We start from the raw sequence: 17,449 nt of genomic DNA, 5'->3' as shown, positions 1-17,449 counted from the left end.
AATGAGTTAGTTTCTGTTCGATGGACTTTGCCATCACTGAGTGAATGTGTGTGAAAGGTGAATGTGGCACGTAGTGTAAAAGCGCTTTGAGTGGTCGGAAGACTAGAAAGGCGCAATACAAGTACAGGTCCATTTACCATTTACCATATAGAGTAATATCAACAGTACGAATAGGACCATTCTACATAATGTGTTCTTATATTTTTGATACCCTTTGTACACTTTGTACTGATAGGTGGAGTTCTGCATGACTTTTAGTTGTAACTGAATATATTTTACATTTTGGCATTTAACTATTAGTACTTATCCCACAATTGTAAGAGTTACTGCACATTATTTGTTGTTGGGGAGTTAAAACCTGCAAATACAAGGTTGCCCTCATGCTGAAGGCAACAACAAAAACCACAAGGATTGTGGGATACAAGAAGCCACTGAGTTGAGATGAAAGCTGAAGGTTGCTGTGGTTATTTATTGATGCCACTGAATGAAATGTGCCAATAGCTCGGCTATACATTGTAACACTATTACACAGTGCATCATTAAACAGATCCATAAAACAGACAGGCAACGAGACCAAATTTTAATGACAAATGCGCTGATCTGAGATAAGTATAAATACGGTGTAATTCAGCAAGGTTTCATGCCTGGTTAAGCATGTACATCTTTTGGCGGCCCACTAACTGATATTACTTCAGTGCAATATTTCAGAGCACATCAACATCCCGATGAAATTAACTCTGATGTGTGAGCAGACCCGGGTCCGGCTCTCCAAACTGTCTTGTGATTATATCGAGATAGATAGAGCAAGTCGCACACAAAACTCCCCACAATCTACAAGCTGTCCTGGCAAATTTAAATACGCCTTGAAAAAAAAACCAACAAAAACAAATGGGGAGAATCATTCTCTAATGTTTGTGCTGCTGGAAAATAGGTAATAGATGCAATGCCCCGAGAGTGTTTTTGGAGGCAGTTGGTTTTTCCTCTGTCTGATTACTAAATCCAGGGTTGAGATGTAAATATGCTGCTTAGAAGCCCCCTCCTCCTCAATCCCTCCCTCCCTCTTCTCTTCCATCTGGCAGACAATAGTTTAAAATTCTTAATCCATGAGCAACCATTGAACATTAGTGAATTGCAAATTACAGATGTTTTACTGTCTCTCCCTCTTCTTTTTTTCTGTTTTGATCTGTGCATCCCACTGTCACTCAGTGTCGCGTACGCATCCCTCGCTCCTCTGCATTCATTAGACACCCTGTGCCATCATGGCACCATATGACACTGTCATCATTTGGTAATTAAACCTTTGCTCGTTTAAATATGAAAAGCTGGCAAGGGTGTGATCATAAACAATGTTGTGCAAACCAGATTTTCCAGACTAAATGAGAATTCAAGCAACATCATGGCAGAGATTGATTTTCTTTTTCTTCTTCCTATCTTCACTTGGAGCAAAACAAACATTGGAAAAAGTTGTTCTTGTGCCAAACATATCAGACTGTCACACATTAAAATTCATATAAACAGACACTTTATTTAAAGCACAAAACAATGCACTTTAAAAAACAAACTCCAGCTTTGTGTCTAATGTGACTGACACCATAAAAGTATGTATTTTTATGGTCATAGTCACAGATTACAGCTCTCCTCTCTCACTCCAGAAGTAAACAATGATAATAAACCAGTAGCTGACAACTTCCAACACCAATATGTGCACAATAACATCATGATGGCAGAGGGATTTTTAAATTCTACACTTAAATGATAAGCACAGGACATAACATCAGTGTTGCACTCTTCTATCCCCTAAACACAGTTATGCACTTTATCATGTTGGACCACCAGACGATAAAATCTCCCCGGTGCCTGAGGACAACATCTCCCAGATTCTCATCTACATTCACACAGGCCTCCATCACTGAAGATTTAGCCAAATGGCTGTGGAGAGGAGGAATGCCCGAACCATTACAAGCCAAACTACTGGCTTTTTATTACCACTAAACAATCTTCCTTGCAGCCGTCCTTTAGCGTACCTCTGAGCTCAGAGCCGGTGAGAAAATATGTGGGAGGAGGCCATTCAGTCACATTATGGCTTTCCATAGATCAAGGTCACAATTTTCATGATCATTACACCACTGAAGGTGACAGGAAGCATTTACAGAAGTGATCAGGAGCTTATGTGGGAGTTGCTCATCCGTAGATTTCTGGGGAGAGGAATATATGTGTATACACAGCCTCACACACACACACCCACAGACACACAAACTAATCAGCAAATCACACTGTGCAGCTGACATATTATCATATCATCATTACAATGGAGACAACTAGCAAAGACAAAGAAGAAAAATGAAAGAAAACAACATGACAAAGAGGGAAAATTAAAGAATTTTTTTAAAAAATCAACATTTGTGAGGTCAAAGCCTGCCACCAGGAGGTGACTGCTACATTATGCATTCACATGCCATAGGCTAACACATGTCAGCAGCCCAATGGACAGAAGCTCTGTTTCCCATATTGCTGACATGTGATTTGAAGCTGTTGGCTGTCTGGTTGGGACAGAGGCAGCTGGCGGGACACCTCTGAGCCGCCTCAGGCTGATCTCTGCTGCACGCACACACACACACACACACACACACACACACACACACACACACACACACACTGATCCACTGAAGGATCCAGACGTGGGATCAGCTTCTCCCACAGTGATGAACCCAGGGCCTTATGGGAGGACTGGCTGGTGTGTGCTGCCTTTATCCAGTGGAGGAGAGGCTTCTCTGGTGGTGGTTGTGCAGTAGGTGGAAGTGATGAGGAGGATATTTTAGTCTTTTTTGTGTAAAATAATAAAAAAAGAAATATTAGGGAGATGTCACAGTTGAACTTTTCTTGAAATAGTAAAGATAAATGATCAAATCTTTCGGCTTTTTCTCTCACAATTATCCACAATATTCCTGACTTAAGTTTCCAACGCCCTTACAGTTTTACTGTAAAGCCTCTCCACTCTTTGTTAAGTTCCAACCAGAGGGGCACACATTTAACTATTCATGTGGAAAGTTTGATGGGGAAGAGAAGGGATTTAGCCCTTGTTCCCAGTACAATAAATGCAACACGGAGAATACTTTTGAAAATGACAAGATACAGACCTATTTTTAATCCAGCACTGCAGGGCATATTTAACAATTACTCGCAAATCTGCATAATGAATGAGGAGCGAGAGTGTATTTTAAGTCTTTGGCTCTTCATTCCCCAACTTAGTGTGTTAATGCACGGGAGCTGGAAAGACAGTGTGTCAGAAATATTTGGAATATTTATGGTCATTACATTTTTTTGTATTAATACAAAAGGGGAATAAGATGTGGAAATTAGCTTTGATGCAATAGATTTAAAAGCTTGAAATAATAATAATAATAATACTAATATGTAATGTTTTTTTTGTAATTTGATCCTTCCTTCACGTTTAAATGCAAATGAGATGTTAATTTTTCTTAATGATTTGCTGTACCTGAGGCATGGAAAAGCTCAGAAACTCAACTGTCTGACTGCTTTTGTGCTCAGGGTATGAAAAGTAATTTAACAAAGTGTTTTCTAATCAAAGTAATGTAACCTGATCTCACTTGCATTTGGATCTTTAATACAATACAAAATCACTAGAACCACTCACTATATGGTGTGTGTATATTTGTGTGTGTTTGGGGTGGGGGTTGAGGGTGTGGAGGGGGGTGTTGAGGACTAATGACGAGACAGACCATCAGCTGAACAGCCAACCTGAAACACTGCAGATATAAGAAGAATTTAATTGGAGTTAACACCAGGACTGGATGCAGGTACCTGTGTGGATTTTTTTTTTTTTTTACAGTTACAGTGCAAAGATTGAGAGCAGCTCAAAGTCCTTCCTGTGTGGGTTTTATCATCTGAAATACGACCCTGACAGCTGTAAACTTCCGCATTGACTTTTACACCTATTCTTAATTTTTGATGATTCCCCATCAAAGACAGTAAACGGTTAAATCGGCTGCATTAAACTGACATATTCAGCTTTAAGTACACTCCCAAAGAGTGGCATCGCACTGGCAATCGAACCAGCAATAGAAACAAAACAAAACAAACACAAATGCGACTTTGTTTAATTTTGTTGTGTTTAAATTCCACCCTTTACAAAATGTATTTCAGCTTTTACTTTTATTCTACAAACAACAACAACAACAAATTCATTTTTCTTTTCACCAGCACATCTCTGAACAGAAGATAAAAGCCGACTAAGATAATAATTTATTGTTAATGTCAATTTCTCACAATCCTGCCTGTCATTTATTTACAGAATAAAACGTATAAAATGATAAAAAAAAATATGATTAAGTGCATTAAAAAAGAGATGCAGCCTGACAACTGATGACAAATTAATTGACGATTGGTGGAACCCTACAATAAAATCAGAATTACACTGTACATATAACTGGAAAAACTGGGAAATGATTGTACATATTATATGAATATTATATATACAAAACTATAAGAAAATATAGAAAACTATGTGAATATTTTAGCGATTTTGTCTTAAGAGATGCTGAATAAGACCAGTGTGTGTGTGCCTTTACATCAATAGGCCACATTCTAAGTTTACAATGAGTTTATAATTTTGCAATATTAATATACAGTTTGGTTTTTCTGCATTATACTGGAAGCAGACGCTCAAACAACTAGCGATATAGAATTATAAAACGAGGATTTTTGCTCTAGGATGTTCTTCCACCAAACAAACAAACAAATAAATAAATAAACGAATGATAAGATACATAGATCACATTCTAATTTTACATTTAAACGAGGGGATCAATGGAAAACAGTTGTAATGATCCAATTAATTATGGGCAAAATTAAAAGCAAGTGCAAAATCAATCTTTCACGGTGTCGAGGATAGAATCAAATTGATGCTCCATCTGTTCACGCCAGCAAGATTTGTAGCCCGGAGTATAGTAGCCTCGCTGCTGGAGCACAGGACACAGTGAGGAAATCCAACATACAGTACAGTGTCAGAGATATTTCTGTTAGTGTTACAGGATTATATGTGAAGAGGCTGCAACTGAACTCCTGAAATCTCCTCCTGTCTGTTCAAATGTAAAATTATTAGAATTATCACTCATTTGTGTATATTTTAAGAGCCAATAACTGTGGTTTAATGTCTATTTTTGACCAATTTAGTCTAACAAAGAGCCTTAAAAGACTATTATATAGTTTTAATTTAGGCGTGCAGGAAAATCTTAAGACTCTGCACATGTTTTGATATTATTCTCAGATTTACAGAAGGTGCAAATTCTCAAAAAAAATAAATAAAAAAACATTCGCCACGAATTCATCTAAATCACCATAAATCTCCTGACAGAACCCCCTCCCTTAAATCCAAAAGGATTAATATTCAACTTACAACCAGTGGTGTCAGCTCCCCTCTGCAGGGAAACTCAGATCGATTGGTGACGTTGGAATAACGCGAGACAACCAGCAGAGTCTGCACGAGAGGAGGAGGAAGAAGACGGAAAAAGACCACACGCACACACACATACACACATACACACACACACACACACACACACACACACACACACACACACACACACACACACACACACACACACACACACATAAATGACACCTCTCCCACCTCTAGAAATAAAAGTTCTTTACCACCACACTCAGACGCCTCGATCATCCTCCCCACAGTTGCCTGAAAGTGTGAGCTGATGTTCGGCGGGTGGAGCTGCTGGACCCTCGGTGCTGCTTCTTCCCTCTCCTCCACCTCCTCCTCCTCCTCCTCCTCCATGCCACCTCTCCTCTCTCCTCCTGCACAGGCCATTAGGAAGCGGGGCAAAAGATAAATTGCTCTCTGTCAATACATTACACCTCTCCTAATGGGTGCACCCGGGCTCCAAAAACATTTTCCAAACTCTTGACATGCAGTGGCATCGTCTTAAATACTGCAGTTGTGTGTCAGAGTGGAAGTGAGCCAGTAATTGTGGGGAAATGTGTTCAAATGTATTCAAATGTATTTTTTTCTGAAAGTGATACATTTGGGCTGTTTACTGGCTTTAGTTGTGAGATGATTACAAGTATCGAGGTTTAATTATTAAAGGTAAAAAATGCAACAACAAAACAAAAACAAGAAAAGGAAAGGAAAAAAAGAGATAATTGATTCAGTCTTTGTATTGTTTAAATGGCTTTTTAGGAGCTCTCTGACCCCGTGTTGTAGCAGCTGAATAGAGCGGCCCCCTTCCTAAAAAGAGAGGGGTTATAGGGCCCATCTGACCACAGTGCCGCACGTGCTGTGCAAACACAAACCAAACAAAGTAAACACGTGAAAACGGTGTATTCGTTTGGATATGTGTTCAAAACAACAACTTCAGCATTTTGCACCCCCTCCCCTCCCCTCTCCTTCCCCTCCCTCATCCTGCTTAATTTTTGCAGTGGGGAGATCAAATGCTGGGGGAGCAGGAGGGCATGAGAGAGAGAGGGAGAGAGAGAGGGAGAGAAAACTGAGGGAGGGGGTGATGATGATGGTGGTGGTGGGTTCTTAAAGGGAGGGGGGGAGAGGGAAAAAAAAGGAAAAAAAGAATGTAGCTTTAAGGGAAATGTGCAGCCGGGTGTGAAATTACAGCCTATAGTGCTACATATTGTACCAGAAGCTCACTCCAAAAACAGTAACAAAAAGAGAAATCATCCCCTAACCTGACCAGGAGGCAGAGCGCGAGATGTGGCCGCCTGCCCCTAAGAGATGCCCCCCAGCCCCACCTACCTACCCCACGAAAAAAAATGGCCAAATATGTGGCAAGAGCGCGTGCATACAAAAATAACAAGGGGAAATTAGGAAGTCACCCAAAAATGTGTGTATTTTATTTTGAAAATTATTATTATTATTATTATTATTATTATTATTATTATTATTATTATTATTATTATTATTATTCAGGCACACATAAATATTAAGTTAGTAATTGACTGGTATTTCGATCAGCATGATATTTTAATTTATTTATATTTTATGTATTTTTTAAATATATTTTATGTTGTTTTAAAATGCTTTTGCTTTTATGACTTTCTTCGTTGTTTTCCTTTGTAAAACACTTTGTAAACTTTGTTAAGAAAATTGCTTCACAATTTAAAAGTATTATATAGCCTATATTAATTCTATAATAAGAATAATTGAGTTATGTGTTGAATTAAAACAACTTTTTGAGATTATTTAAGATATTAAAATTTTCTATGGGCTCAAGATTTTTTTTACAAATAGAGTGTTAATAGGATCCAAAGCGATGCACCTTGACTTTATATGATTCCATCATGCATTGTTTAGTTTCATTTCCCATTCCGATGACTTTATACTGCAGCCCAATCTTATCTTCTCTTTAATTCTTTCCAACACCTCACATGAATCTATGGATAATTCTTCCAGAAGAATATTTTTACCTATCAGTTGGACCACAGGCACTCAAGTGCACCCCAAGTTTTACTTTTTTGACTGCTTTGACAGCGCCTTTAAATTTAAGAAACTATACAGCGCCATCTACAGAAGCTAAGCGGCACTGCTGCGTGCAGATCAGTTTCACCTCCAACCTCCAACCACCACCACTGCTCCCAGTTTGGACCACTGCAATCATCACACCATCAGCTGTACGCAAAAAGGTCAATACATCTGCATTTATATACATCAGCTAACCGCGTTTAACGTGTTCTCTAACACATTAAAGCACGAGATAAAGCTATAAACAAATTATTTCAGGCCTACTTGGGTTCCAGAGGGGTTATAAAGACAGATGAGCAAAAAAATTAAATAAAATGATAAAATTCAAAGAGGGATCGAGCTAAAAAAAATCCGGGTTTGTGAGGAGACCTGTGCACACAGAGATATCCTGTATATTCCCAGAGACAGGCTGATAGTCCGTGTAATAAAGGGGGGGAAAAAAGATCAGAAAGACACACAAATTTAAAAAATAATCTCTATTTCATTGATTCAGAACTTCCAACAAGCGAGCATATAATTCACAGCTGTTATAATGTCTAATAAACTCTGATATTTGCAACTCCGAATCCATTCCTTATTTATCTCCCTCCCCTTCCTGCCGGTGTGACAGACCCAGAGACCTCCTCATTTGGACCCCCGGTTTTTTTTTTTTTGCGTTGGCGAATCACAAAGTGTTGGCATCTATTGCCTTTGTCTGACAAGTCATCCATATAAGCAAAAAGGGGGGTCTGCAGAGGGGAGGAGGGGGGGGGAAGTGAGAGAGAGAGAGAGAAGGAGGGGAGGGTTGCAGCTTTTAGAACCACAGACACAGAGAGAGGCTTCATTCCCAGCCCAAAGATCCAGCCTAACGCATCCAGCGCAGGAGAGAAACCCGATGTGTGCGTGTGTGTGCGTGTTTCTCCGCCGTTTTGACGCGTGAATCAAGGCCACCAGGATTTTGAGGAGATACCGGGCCGTCCCCCCCCACCCCCCCACCCCACACACACACACACAACAGCACGCTGGACCTCAACGTTTCATACCTTTGAAAGAAAACGCGGTGTCTCGCTGGTATGCTGAATTTACCTCTGGTCACTCCAGGCTTTTGAAACATACCGATAAACTGAACACAGGTCGTATTCCTGAAACAATCCTTCGGTCATGCTGCGCACCTGCCAGACCTCCGCTCCCGGACCGGACTGTTGAAGAAAAAAGCAAGGCAACTTTTGGGGGAAGAAGTTGCCACCAGATCGGTTGTTTGAACCGGGGGGTGGAGGGGGCAAACTAAGTCCCTCCATCGAGTAGAATCACCTTTTTTTCTTCACATTTTCATCCTTGATAGGAAGGCGAAACGGCGACTTCAGTTGATTATCTGTCTTTCCTTTGCTATCCAATGGATATTCACTGCAAAGCAGACCCCTTTACAGCGATGCACCGTAAGTAGCACAACCCGAGTTTCTCTCTGCCACTGCAGCTTTTTTTTCTTTTTTTTGCACGTATGCGGATAAAAAAAAATAATAACAAGAAGAAATACATCATTTCTGCATATTACAAAAGGGCCTGTAGCAGAGAGCATGGCGAGTTGCATGCGCTAACAGCATCTTGGCGCATAAAAACAGTTGCAGGCTAAATAAACTGACATGCAGCCAAACATGGAAACATAAGGCTGATAGTGGAATAAATAATATCCTCGTGTTTCAACACCTGTGTGCAAATTTCAGCCAATAAACTGCTTTAAAATTCTTTAAAAAAAAACATAACAAATGGCAGCAGCACTTCTGTGCACAGAGCGGCGATGTGCAGAAATTAAACTTGTCTTAGTAAACAAAGAACATGCGTTGGCAGGTACTCTGTAATTTACACGTGTATCACCCTCCAGCTTCCCGCTCACTGTGTGTGTGTGTGTGTGTGTGTGTGTGTGTGTGTGTGTGTGTTGCGAGGCCTAATAAGTCGTCACACATTAGTTACACATGTATTATTCAAATTATTCATATAACAGCAAGATGTGTAAGTCCAACTTAAGTCCACATACAGTGTGGTTGACGTGTAATTTGGTGAATGTGTGTGAATAATTGATGACCTCTTCATTTACCAAATAATACGTAATTTGAGTGATCAAAGCTCGTTCAATTATTTAAAATTACCGTGCAGGAGAAATGAGTGAGCTTGCAACTTAATAGGCAACATGAGTCGTAGAGCTGCTTAGAAAATATGAGCTCTGCGTTTTGACTGTGAGGAAAAAAATACTGGACTTAAATAAATATATATTTTTATTATTTTAAATAGCAGTTATGACACAGGTCCACATATTCATGGGTCAGTGTAGGTTGGATTTAATGTACCAATTGTACAAGCTGCAGAATAACAGTGTGGTAGATAAATATTTATATATGCTGGATGATCAGGTGTTCAGCACTTGATGTATGCTTTTATTTTATTTTGATAAACAATCTTAATTTAAAAGGTTAAAGTTGAACTTAAATTCCTTTCTTTTAAAACACAAAAGGAGGGGGGGAAATGACTAACAAGCATTGACAAAAACAAACATATAGCCTAAATAAGTTTTCAGCTGCAATGTCTATTTTTGCTACATTATAAAAATATATTTATAAAAACATGCACTTTCATTATAGGACACTTGGTTTGCAGTGGTGTGATTATCTCCACTCTTTACTGCCTTTAAAAATCACCAAAACTTCATTAGTTTATCCATTAATTATCTAAAATAATGAGTGACAAAATAAAATATTTTTTTATCTTTGTGCTGTATTTATGAAACGTTTAAAATCCAATGCGCTTCAATGATGGCAGTAAACAACTTTCTGATAACAGAAAATAAATAAAAACAAAGGTTTAAAAAAAATAAACAAAACAAATTGTTGCAGCATTTAATGCACTCTTAATGGCTCCTTTAAAACACCATAAATACATGTAAATCCACATGCTCTATCCAAACAAGTTAGGGGAACTGACTATAAAGGCTTTTTTCCGTCATTTTGTGCCTCCACTATATTTTAAAACTCAGCTGCGCCTTCCTCTCTCTTACGACCTTATGTAATGTTACGGTTGTGTGTGTGCTGCTGTTGTGTCCCACGTAGGGCACGGAGGTGTGAACCAGCTCGGCGGGGTGTTTGTGAACGGCAGACCCCTCCCGGACGTGGTGAGGCAGCGGATAGTGGAGCTGGCCCACCAGGGCGTCCGGCCCTGCGACATCTCCCGACAGCTGCGGGTCAGCCACGGCTGCGTCAGCAAGATCCTGGGCAGGTGGGTGAAGAGTCTCCAGCCAAGTCCTGCAGCCAGGTAGACTCTGCTGGGTGGATGGAGGTGGATGGATATATATGCAGCTATGTGCAGTGGTGGTAGAGGAGGAGTGAGCTGAACTTGCAAAACGCTCAGTTTTTAATATTTTTCAAATAGATGTGATTGTATTTTAAATGTCCTAAATTATAGATAAACGCTATTTTGGAAGATTAGTGGATAGTTTAGGTGGGGGTCTCGTCATTGTATGTGTGGATGTTGGTGTTGGTATTGTTATTGAAAAGATACTAATTTTACAGAATAATCTTTTCCGTCTATGCATGCAAACGCTAATGCGTGTTTGTTGCCTTTTAATCAGTTTTTAAGGAATGTTGGGTTTGTTTTGAGACATGATGAACGATTGGAGACGACAATTATACGCACAGAACCCTCAAGTTAGGGGTTTTGCTGCAGAAAAGTTTAACTTTTGAACACTTTCTTGTGAAAAAAACAACAACAAAAAAAAACCTCCCCAATGTCTGTAACCTATAGGTGTATCATTGCGTTTAAATGGTGTTAAACGCATCACAAGGGGAGTGTTATCGGCCAGAATTACATCTTAAATATTACAAGCTATCATCTTATTGGAGGACATAATTTTTCTTTGCAGATATTACGAGACTGGCAGCATCAAACCAGGGGTGATTGGTGGGTCTAAACCTAAAGTGGCCACGCCAAAGGTTGTGGAAAAAATCGCAGACTACAAGAGACAAAACCCAACCATGTTTGCTTGGGAGATCAGAGACAGACTGCTGGCAGAGGGCATCTGCGACAACGACACTGTTCCCAGCGTTTCATCCATTAACAGGTAGGAAACAAAAAATAACAAAAAATCAAATATAACCTAAAAATACATAAAAATGTAGAATATTCTGTTTTTTTTGGTTTTTTTTTTTACTCCTTTTGTAAATTTAGTTGGGTTAAGCAACGGGCTGCAGCATGTAAACACTTTAATGAAGAGGGCAGGGAGAGCGCAAATTGAAAATCATTCATCACAGTGTACCTATCTGTGCTGAGCGCACCACCCACAACAGAATATTGTTTGACCAACTTTGTGCTGCCCGTTCACGCCGAGGCTGCCTGCGGTCTCAGAGGTGCAATTCAATCTTTCAGACCAAACTCCCTCAACAATCAGCAGTACATCCAGGACTGAGTGAATCTGTCGAGATGAAAACCGATCAATATTCGGTGACCAGATCCCGTGGCGCTATAAAGCAGGCCAATTTTCTTTAGCACATCTAATGTGCTGGAGCTGCTGCTGCACAGACACACAGGGAGAGCAACACTGCCTTTTCTGCAAGATTTTATTTTTGTAGAAATTGGTTTGAATGTAATTTGTTCAAAAATATTGCATCACAAAATAAGGTGATAATAAAAATGAATCAAAATATATTGTAACGCTTTCTGTGGGGGCACCTTTAAAATCATCTCCTGTTTCTGAATAAGGCTCCTGATTTAAATCCTTGCATTAAAATTCGAGGCGATATCTTGTTGTAATTAATATTGATGTAACTTTATGATGATGTATAAAAGTGCAGTATCAATTTATGCCTTGATTGTGGCATTAAAACTCTTATATGAAACGCTTATGTGACAAATCACCATATAAAATATCTATATTTAACATTTCAAGGGTCACAATTTAATGCTAAAAAAATCCTTCCCGTTTCCTTAAAGAAATTCGTAAACAGCACTATAGTTGTAGAAAGGCAGCTACAGGAGGACCCAGAACACCCCAACCCCACCCCACCCCAACCCCTTCACCCCCCCACCCCCACCCCCACCCCACCAGAGATCCCTGGTGATGAACTTTGGTTAAGAGGCACTGTTCCATAGAGCCAGCATCAGCATTACATTTTAATGAGCTGATGGGAGAGCATGGACAGCTCCACACAAGACATCTTTTAAATAGAGAAAAGGCTGAAGAAAATTCATTTCATGCTTCGTGGCTGCTTAAAAAGCCTCATTTAAGGAGGCTCAGACACATGTATGTGATAAATTCAAAACGTACATTAATATCATTAAAAGAGCCCTATAAAGTTTTTTCAATTCCAATTAATGCTTTCTATTTTGGGCCGGGGGGAGCCTTATGTGTCTTTGTTTATGTGGGAAATTAAATTGTGAATACAAAGAACTGTAATTCTATCAGCCAAATACAGTATGAGAGCTACTTTGAATTTCTATTATGGCTTGATGCTGAATATTTTCCTTTTTTTAGCAGAAGAAATGTAAGATTTCACTGTGTTACTCTGTACTCGAGTAACACACACACACACACACACACACACACACACACACACAGACACACACAGACACACACTTACACACAGACACACACTCACACATAATGGAGCAGACACACAAATGAGACGACACGCGCATTTGTTTTGATTTAGCTGGAGGTTAATATTTCAATACATGTTTGAGTTTCTAAAGAAGCAGCCCGCAAAAATCAATGAAAACATCCTTAGTGTTTCAGTCAGTTTAACAGACTTCAAATCATCTAATGCTACTTCAAGTTTCTTTTTTTTTTTAAATATGCAGAAAGAGTGAGTTTGACGCAAAATAAACGAGAAGAGAAGTTCAAACGGGGCTTTTTCAGTTAAGACAATTCAGGAGAAAAAAAAGGAAAAAACAGTTTTCCAGTTGGATGATTCTGACTGGGGCCAGTTGTGGGTTTCTGTGGCAGACAGTCTGACCTCAGGACTGTTGACAAAAGAGGATGCTCTATTTAAACACCTTTCCCCTGCATGCATTATTAAATGCTACAGAGATAGTGTTGTACTACGAGTCAGGGCCCCCACAACCAACAAGTAACGCTATAGCCTGCTGGTAGACATAAAAACAAAACAAAAAAAAGGTCCTCAATGGCGCTAGATATTATTGATTCAGAAGGAAAGCAATTTTAATATTTCTTCAGGGGATTTTCAGCAACAGCCAGGTCATTAATTCATTCTCTCAAATTGCTTATTCAATATCAAGAACATGGATACCAAATAAAGTCTTTGGATTTATGTAGCACACACAAGTCAAGGGGTCGAATAACTGTTATGGGGAGAAGTGAAAAAAATTAAAACATCAATATGCACTCTCTGGAAAGGCTTGTTGTGAGGTAGCTTTGCCTCCAAGGGGAGTTCTCCTTTTTCTTTTTTTTATTTGTGACAGTGTTGGATTTATTCCTCTGAAGCCTTCCGGCACATACAGTAACATCAATATCCAAATCATTTGATGCATTCCTGGATAATATGGAGGGAAATATAATTTTCAAATTGTAATCAAGGCGGTTTTACCTGTAAATACTTTCATTCTATTGAGATAAAACATGCAGAGAAATAAGAACAAATGAAAAACATCTGAATTGTGCAAGAAATCAACGCTATAGGGATCTACAGTCCTCAACTGACCTCTCTTCTTTGTGCTCTAAAATAGCTCTCGTGGCATACATGATGAATAGTTTTAAAGTTTACAAATTATTGTGACAGCTCCCTTTCTCCCCAAGTGCCATTCAGATTAAAGGAATCTAATGCTGGCGTAAGCTTGTGCAAGGCAATAAGGAACTATTGCTTTCCTGTCACATATAATTTATAGCTTTCTATTTGCATCTGTTTGCCCGTGTGACTAATCCCCAACTTTTTCTCCCCAAGCCCCGATCAATACAACCTCATCCGCATTGGCACATGGGGGCCGCTGGTTCTACAGAGATGTTTGATCTGGGAAGTAAAGGGCTACTATATGGCTGCGATCGGCCCCAGTGAAACCCCCTCCACAGTGGGGGAGAGAGAGCTGATTAGTGTGGGCCAGGTAGAGTCAGTGAAGCTGATCATTGAGGTGAATTGATGTGATTTCATGCTTTGTTTGCAAGATCACTCAGACCAAAAGTGCAATGAAGACTTTTCTCCACACCTCACCTTTAAGGTAGAACCACTGACCAGATCCACGTCTTGCGTATGACTCATGTTTGATATCTTAATCACGTAATATCTCCATGCTGTTACCAATAGCATCGTATTAGGGACAGTTTCCTGGAAGGGATGTCGGTCATAGAGAAGCAGCAGCTGACATCTGCTTTGCCTTTGTTCCCCAGGATCATCCGAACAAAAGTCCAGCAGCCTTTCCATCCGTCTCCTGACGGGACATCCCTCTCGACACCAGGCCATACTATAGGTAACACTGCAGCTTACAGCACTAGCTTCAGCACACAATGTACATGCATGTATATTCACTGTAAATTCAAGCTGGTTGCTTATTTCTTTTTCTGTCTATTTCCCAGTACCAAGCACAGCCTCTCCGCCTGTAACCAGCGCCTCCAATGACCCTGCAGGATCCTACTCCATCAATGGGATTCTTGGTATTCCACGATCCAATGGTGAAAAGAGGAAAAGAGATGAAGGTAAGAGATTTTCTTCTGTCTTGAGGAGTAAAAATAAAAAGCTCAGCTCAGGATTAGCACGCAGAAAATGTCTAAAATCCTACAAAAAAGCTAAAAAATGTAATAGAATTCTTTGCAGCTTTACGCTATAAAACCCACTTTGCTGAACTTGCAATTACAGCATTAAACCCTGCTTCAGTTCCAGTAGATGACCCTTATAAAACACCTAAGTCTGAACTCTGTTACACCGCTGTGTCAATCTGCCAAGGAGTCTTTTGATTTGAAGACACGACCTCCGCTGTTGTCTCCTGCAATTAATCTTTATGGAAGTGATTAAAGGGCTTTAGATAATTACATGTCAAGATGATGTAGCCAACCACCCGGGTCAGTCAAGAAAGCCGCTATAGCTCTGTGGAGGGCTTTTTTTTTTCTTTAACAAAAGTGGCTCTACTTCTGCTGCTGAAGTAGTATGTTAGTGGATATAAAGGGGGCCTGAGGCGATATAGATTATTGGTTCTGTAAGCAATAGGCTTCCTTAATGTCACTACATAAGCAGCTGATGAGAATAGCTAAACAGATGCACTCATGTTACAAGGCATGTATGGGTATGGAGGGATGATGTGGCTGCTGAAAAGGGGCAGTTATCTCAAACAGGGTGGGGAATGAGTGCCTTATTTCTGCAGTGCTCTGGAATGAGAGCTAATCAGAGCACGGCAGTAGTTTACATAGCGTCTTCTTTGTTCTGGCATTTGTTGAGAAGCACGGGGGTTTGCGGGATATTGAGTGGAATTGATGTTTTATGTGCGTGCAGGGAGGGAGGGATGACTAATGACCTGTCAGAGGTAGATTTCCTGGCAAAGATATAAAAACCAGCATGACGTGGACATGGCAAATGACATAATCAAGTCTTTCCCTGTAAGAGATGCAATCGTGGCGGCATAATGCAAACGTCTGGTATTTTCAAGGGTTCATTTTCAGTCGTTCGAAGACCTCTCATATTAGCCAGGGTGTAATGTCTAGTCACTGAATGATAGAATGCACACATTTCTATGCAGATTGCTACTGAAGGGCAAAGAGGTATTAAAGGGCATGGAGAAGAATAAGGTGTGTGTGTGTGTGTGTGTGTGTGTGTGTGTGAGGGGGAGAGCTGGCCTGTTTTGTGGAGGTCTTCCAGGTGACAGCGCCATGTTTCTATGGCTATTCAGTCTCAAATGATTCCCCTGATGTGCTGCCATTTCTGTGATTTAGGTGCTCGGCCAGCATTACGATGAAAGAGAAGAAAGGTGTGCGTGTGTGGATGTGTGCGCTCGTGTGTGCGTGTTTCCGTCAGGGTAGGACTTGCACTGAGGGTGACGGAGGGAGCCGTTGGTTCTTATATACTCTCTCAACGGCCAGCTGGTGCCTACCTGGAACCACAGGGTCAGGGATACTTTATCTTTCCAAAACATAAACCCCAGGCCTTGGCCGCACACACGCGGTGGCAAAAGCAATGTCTTGCCTCGAGCCACAGTTTGTAAGAATAGTATATTACATACGATGTTACCCTGTAGACACTATTGTCCTGTTGCTGTCTTCTCTTAAAGTGCACCTTACCTCAAAAACAAAAAAGAATTTCAAGATTTTGCAACTGGGATGATGTGGCTGCTTTGGTAGCCTGAAGTGTCCTATGAAAAAGGGTTGTAGTATTTAGGACACTTAGGTTATATACTCAGCATTTTGTTGGATGTGGAGGTTTTTGCAACCATTTTAGTGGAAATTGGAAAATAGTGAGTAGTTTTATTTTGAAATGAAGGTGGCAGCTCCAGTATGTCATAACCTGAGCTATATGTTATTATTTTTGTTGTACATTGTTGAAAGAAAATCATCACAGATGCCATATTTTCCCTTTATTTCCATAGATACCATCAACTGTTGAAAGAGCCCTTCTGTCTTTTCTTGCATTCATGCATTTTAGTTGCTTTTTTGAGAAACGATCAAGTGCTATAACCATAAGTATACTGCTTAGTATTTTTTCAAACCAAACAAGGCAAAAAACACTTCTTATCCAAGAAAAATACATCTAAGACCCTGAGCATGTGGCTCTGAAATCAAACAAATAGAAGTGAGAAGCATGTTTGTGCTGCTATCGTGGTGTCGATTTTGGTTTCAGTATTTTCTTTAGCTGAGATCTGTGTTTTAGTGTTGCCTTGTTTGCTATTCAGACGTATTTTGCTTCCTTCAGTAGGCAGTAGTCTATAGCCAGTTAATGCTTGGATTAAATTTCCTCACAGCACAGTAGCTTGCCTGAGCCCTATTTAACT

At 40.0% G+C, this 17,449-nt stretch overlaps 1 protein-coding gene across 4 annotated transcripts in view; it reads left to right on the top strand.

The window, feature by feature from the left end:
* Positions 1-8,328: 8,328 nt before the first annotated feature.
* Positions 8,329-17,449, top strand: part of pax2b (paired box 2b) — a 31,758-nt gene continuing 22,637 nt past the window's right edge. For 2 of the 4 annotated variants that reach the window (XM_051418432.1, XM_051418434.1), the window contains exons 1-5: positions 8,329-8,919; positions 10,582-10,747; positions 11,391-11,588; positions 14,865-14,944; positions 15,051-15,170. In XM_051418432.1, coding sequence (XP_051274392.1) covers positions 8,877-8,919; positions 10,582-10,747; positions 11,391-11,588; positions 14,865-14,944; positions 15,051-15,170 — 607 coding nt within the window. In that variant the 5' untranslated portion in view covers positions 8,329-8,876. Of the gene's footprint in view, positions 8,920-10,581; positions 10,784-11,390; positions 11,589-14,864; positions 14,945-15,050; positions 15,171-17,449 lie in introns of all 4 variants that reach the window. The other 2 variants (XM_051418431.1, XM_051418433.1) reach the window with 1 other exon arrangement.

The sequence above is a fragment of the Dicentrarchus labrax genome, unplaced genomic scaffold (genome assembly GCF_905237075.1).
Source record: "Dicentrarchus labrax unplaced genomic scaffold, dlabrax2021, whole genome shotgun sequence".
Taxonomy (NCBI): domain Eukaryota; kingdom Metazoa; phylum Chordata; class Actinopteri; family Moronidae; genus Dicentrarchus; species Dicentrarchus labrax.
The sequence above is the reverse complement of the archived record's forward strand: the minus strand, read 5'-3'. Positions and strand labels throughout refer to the sequence as shown.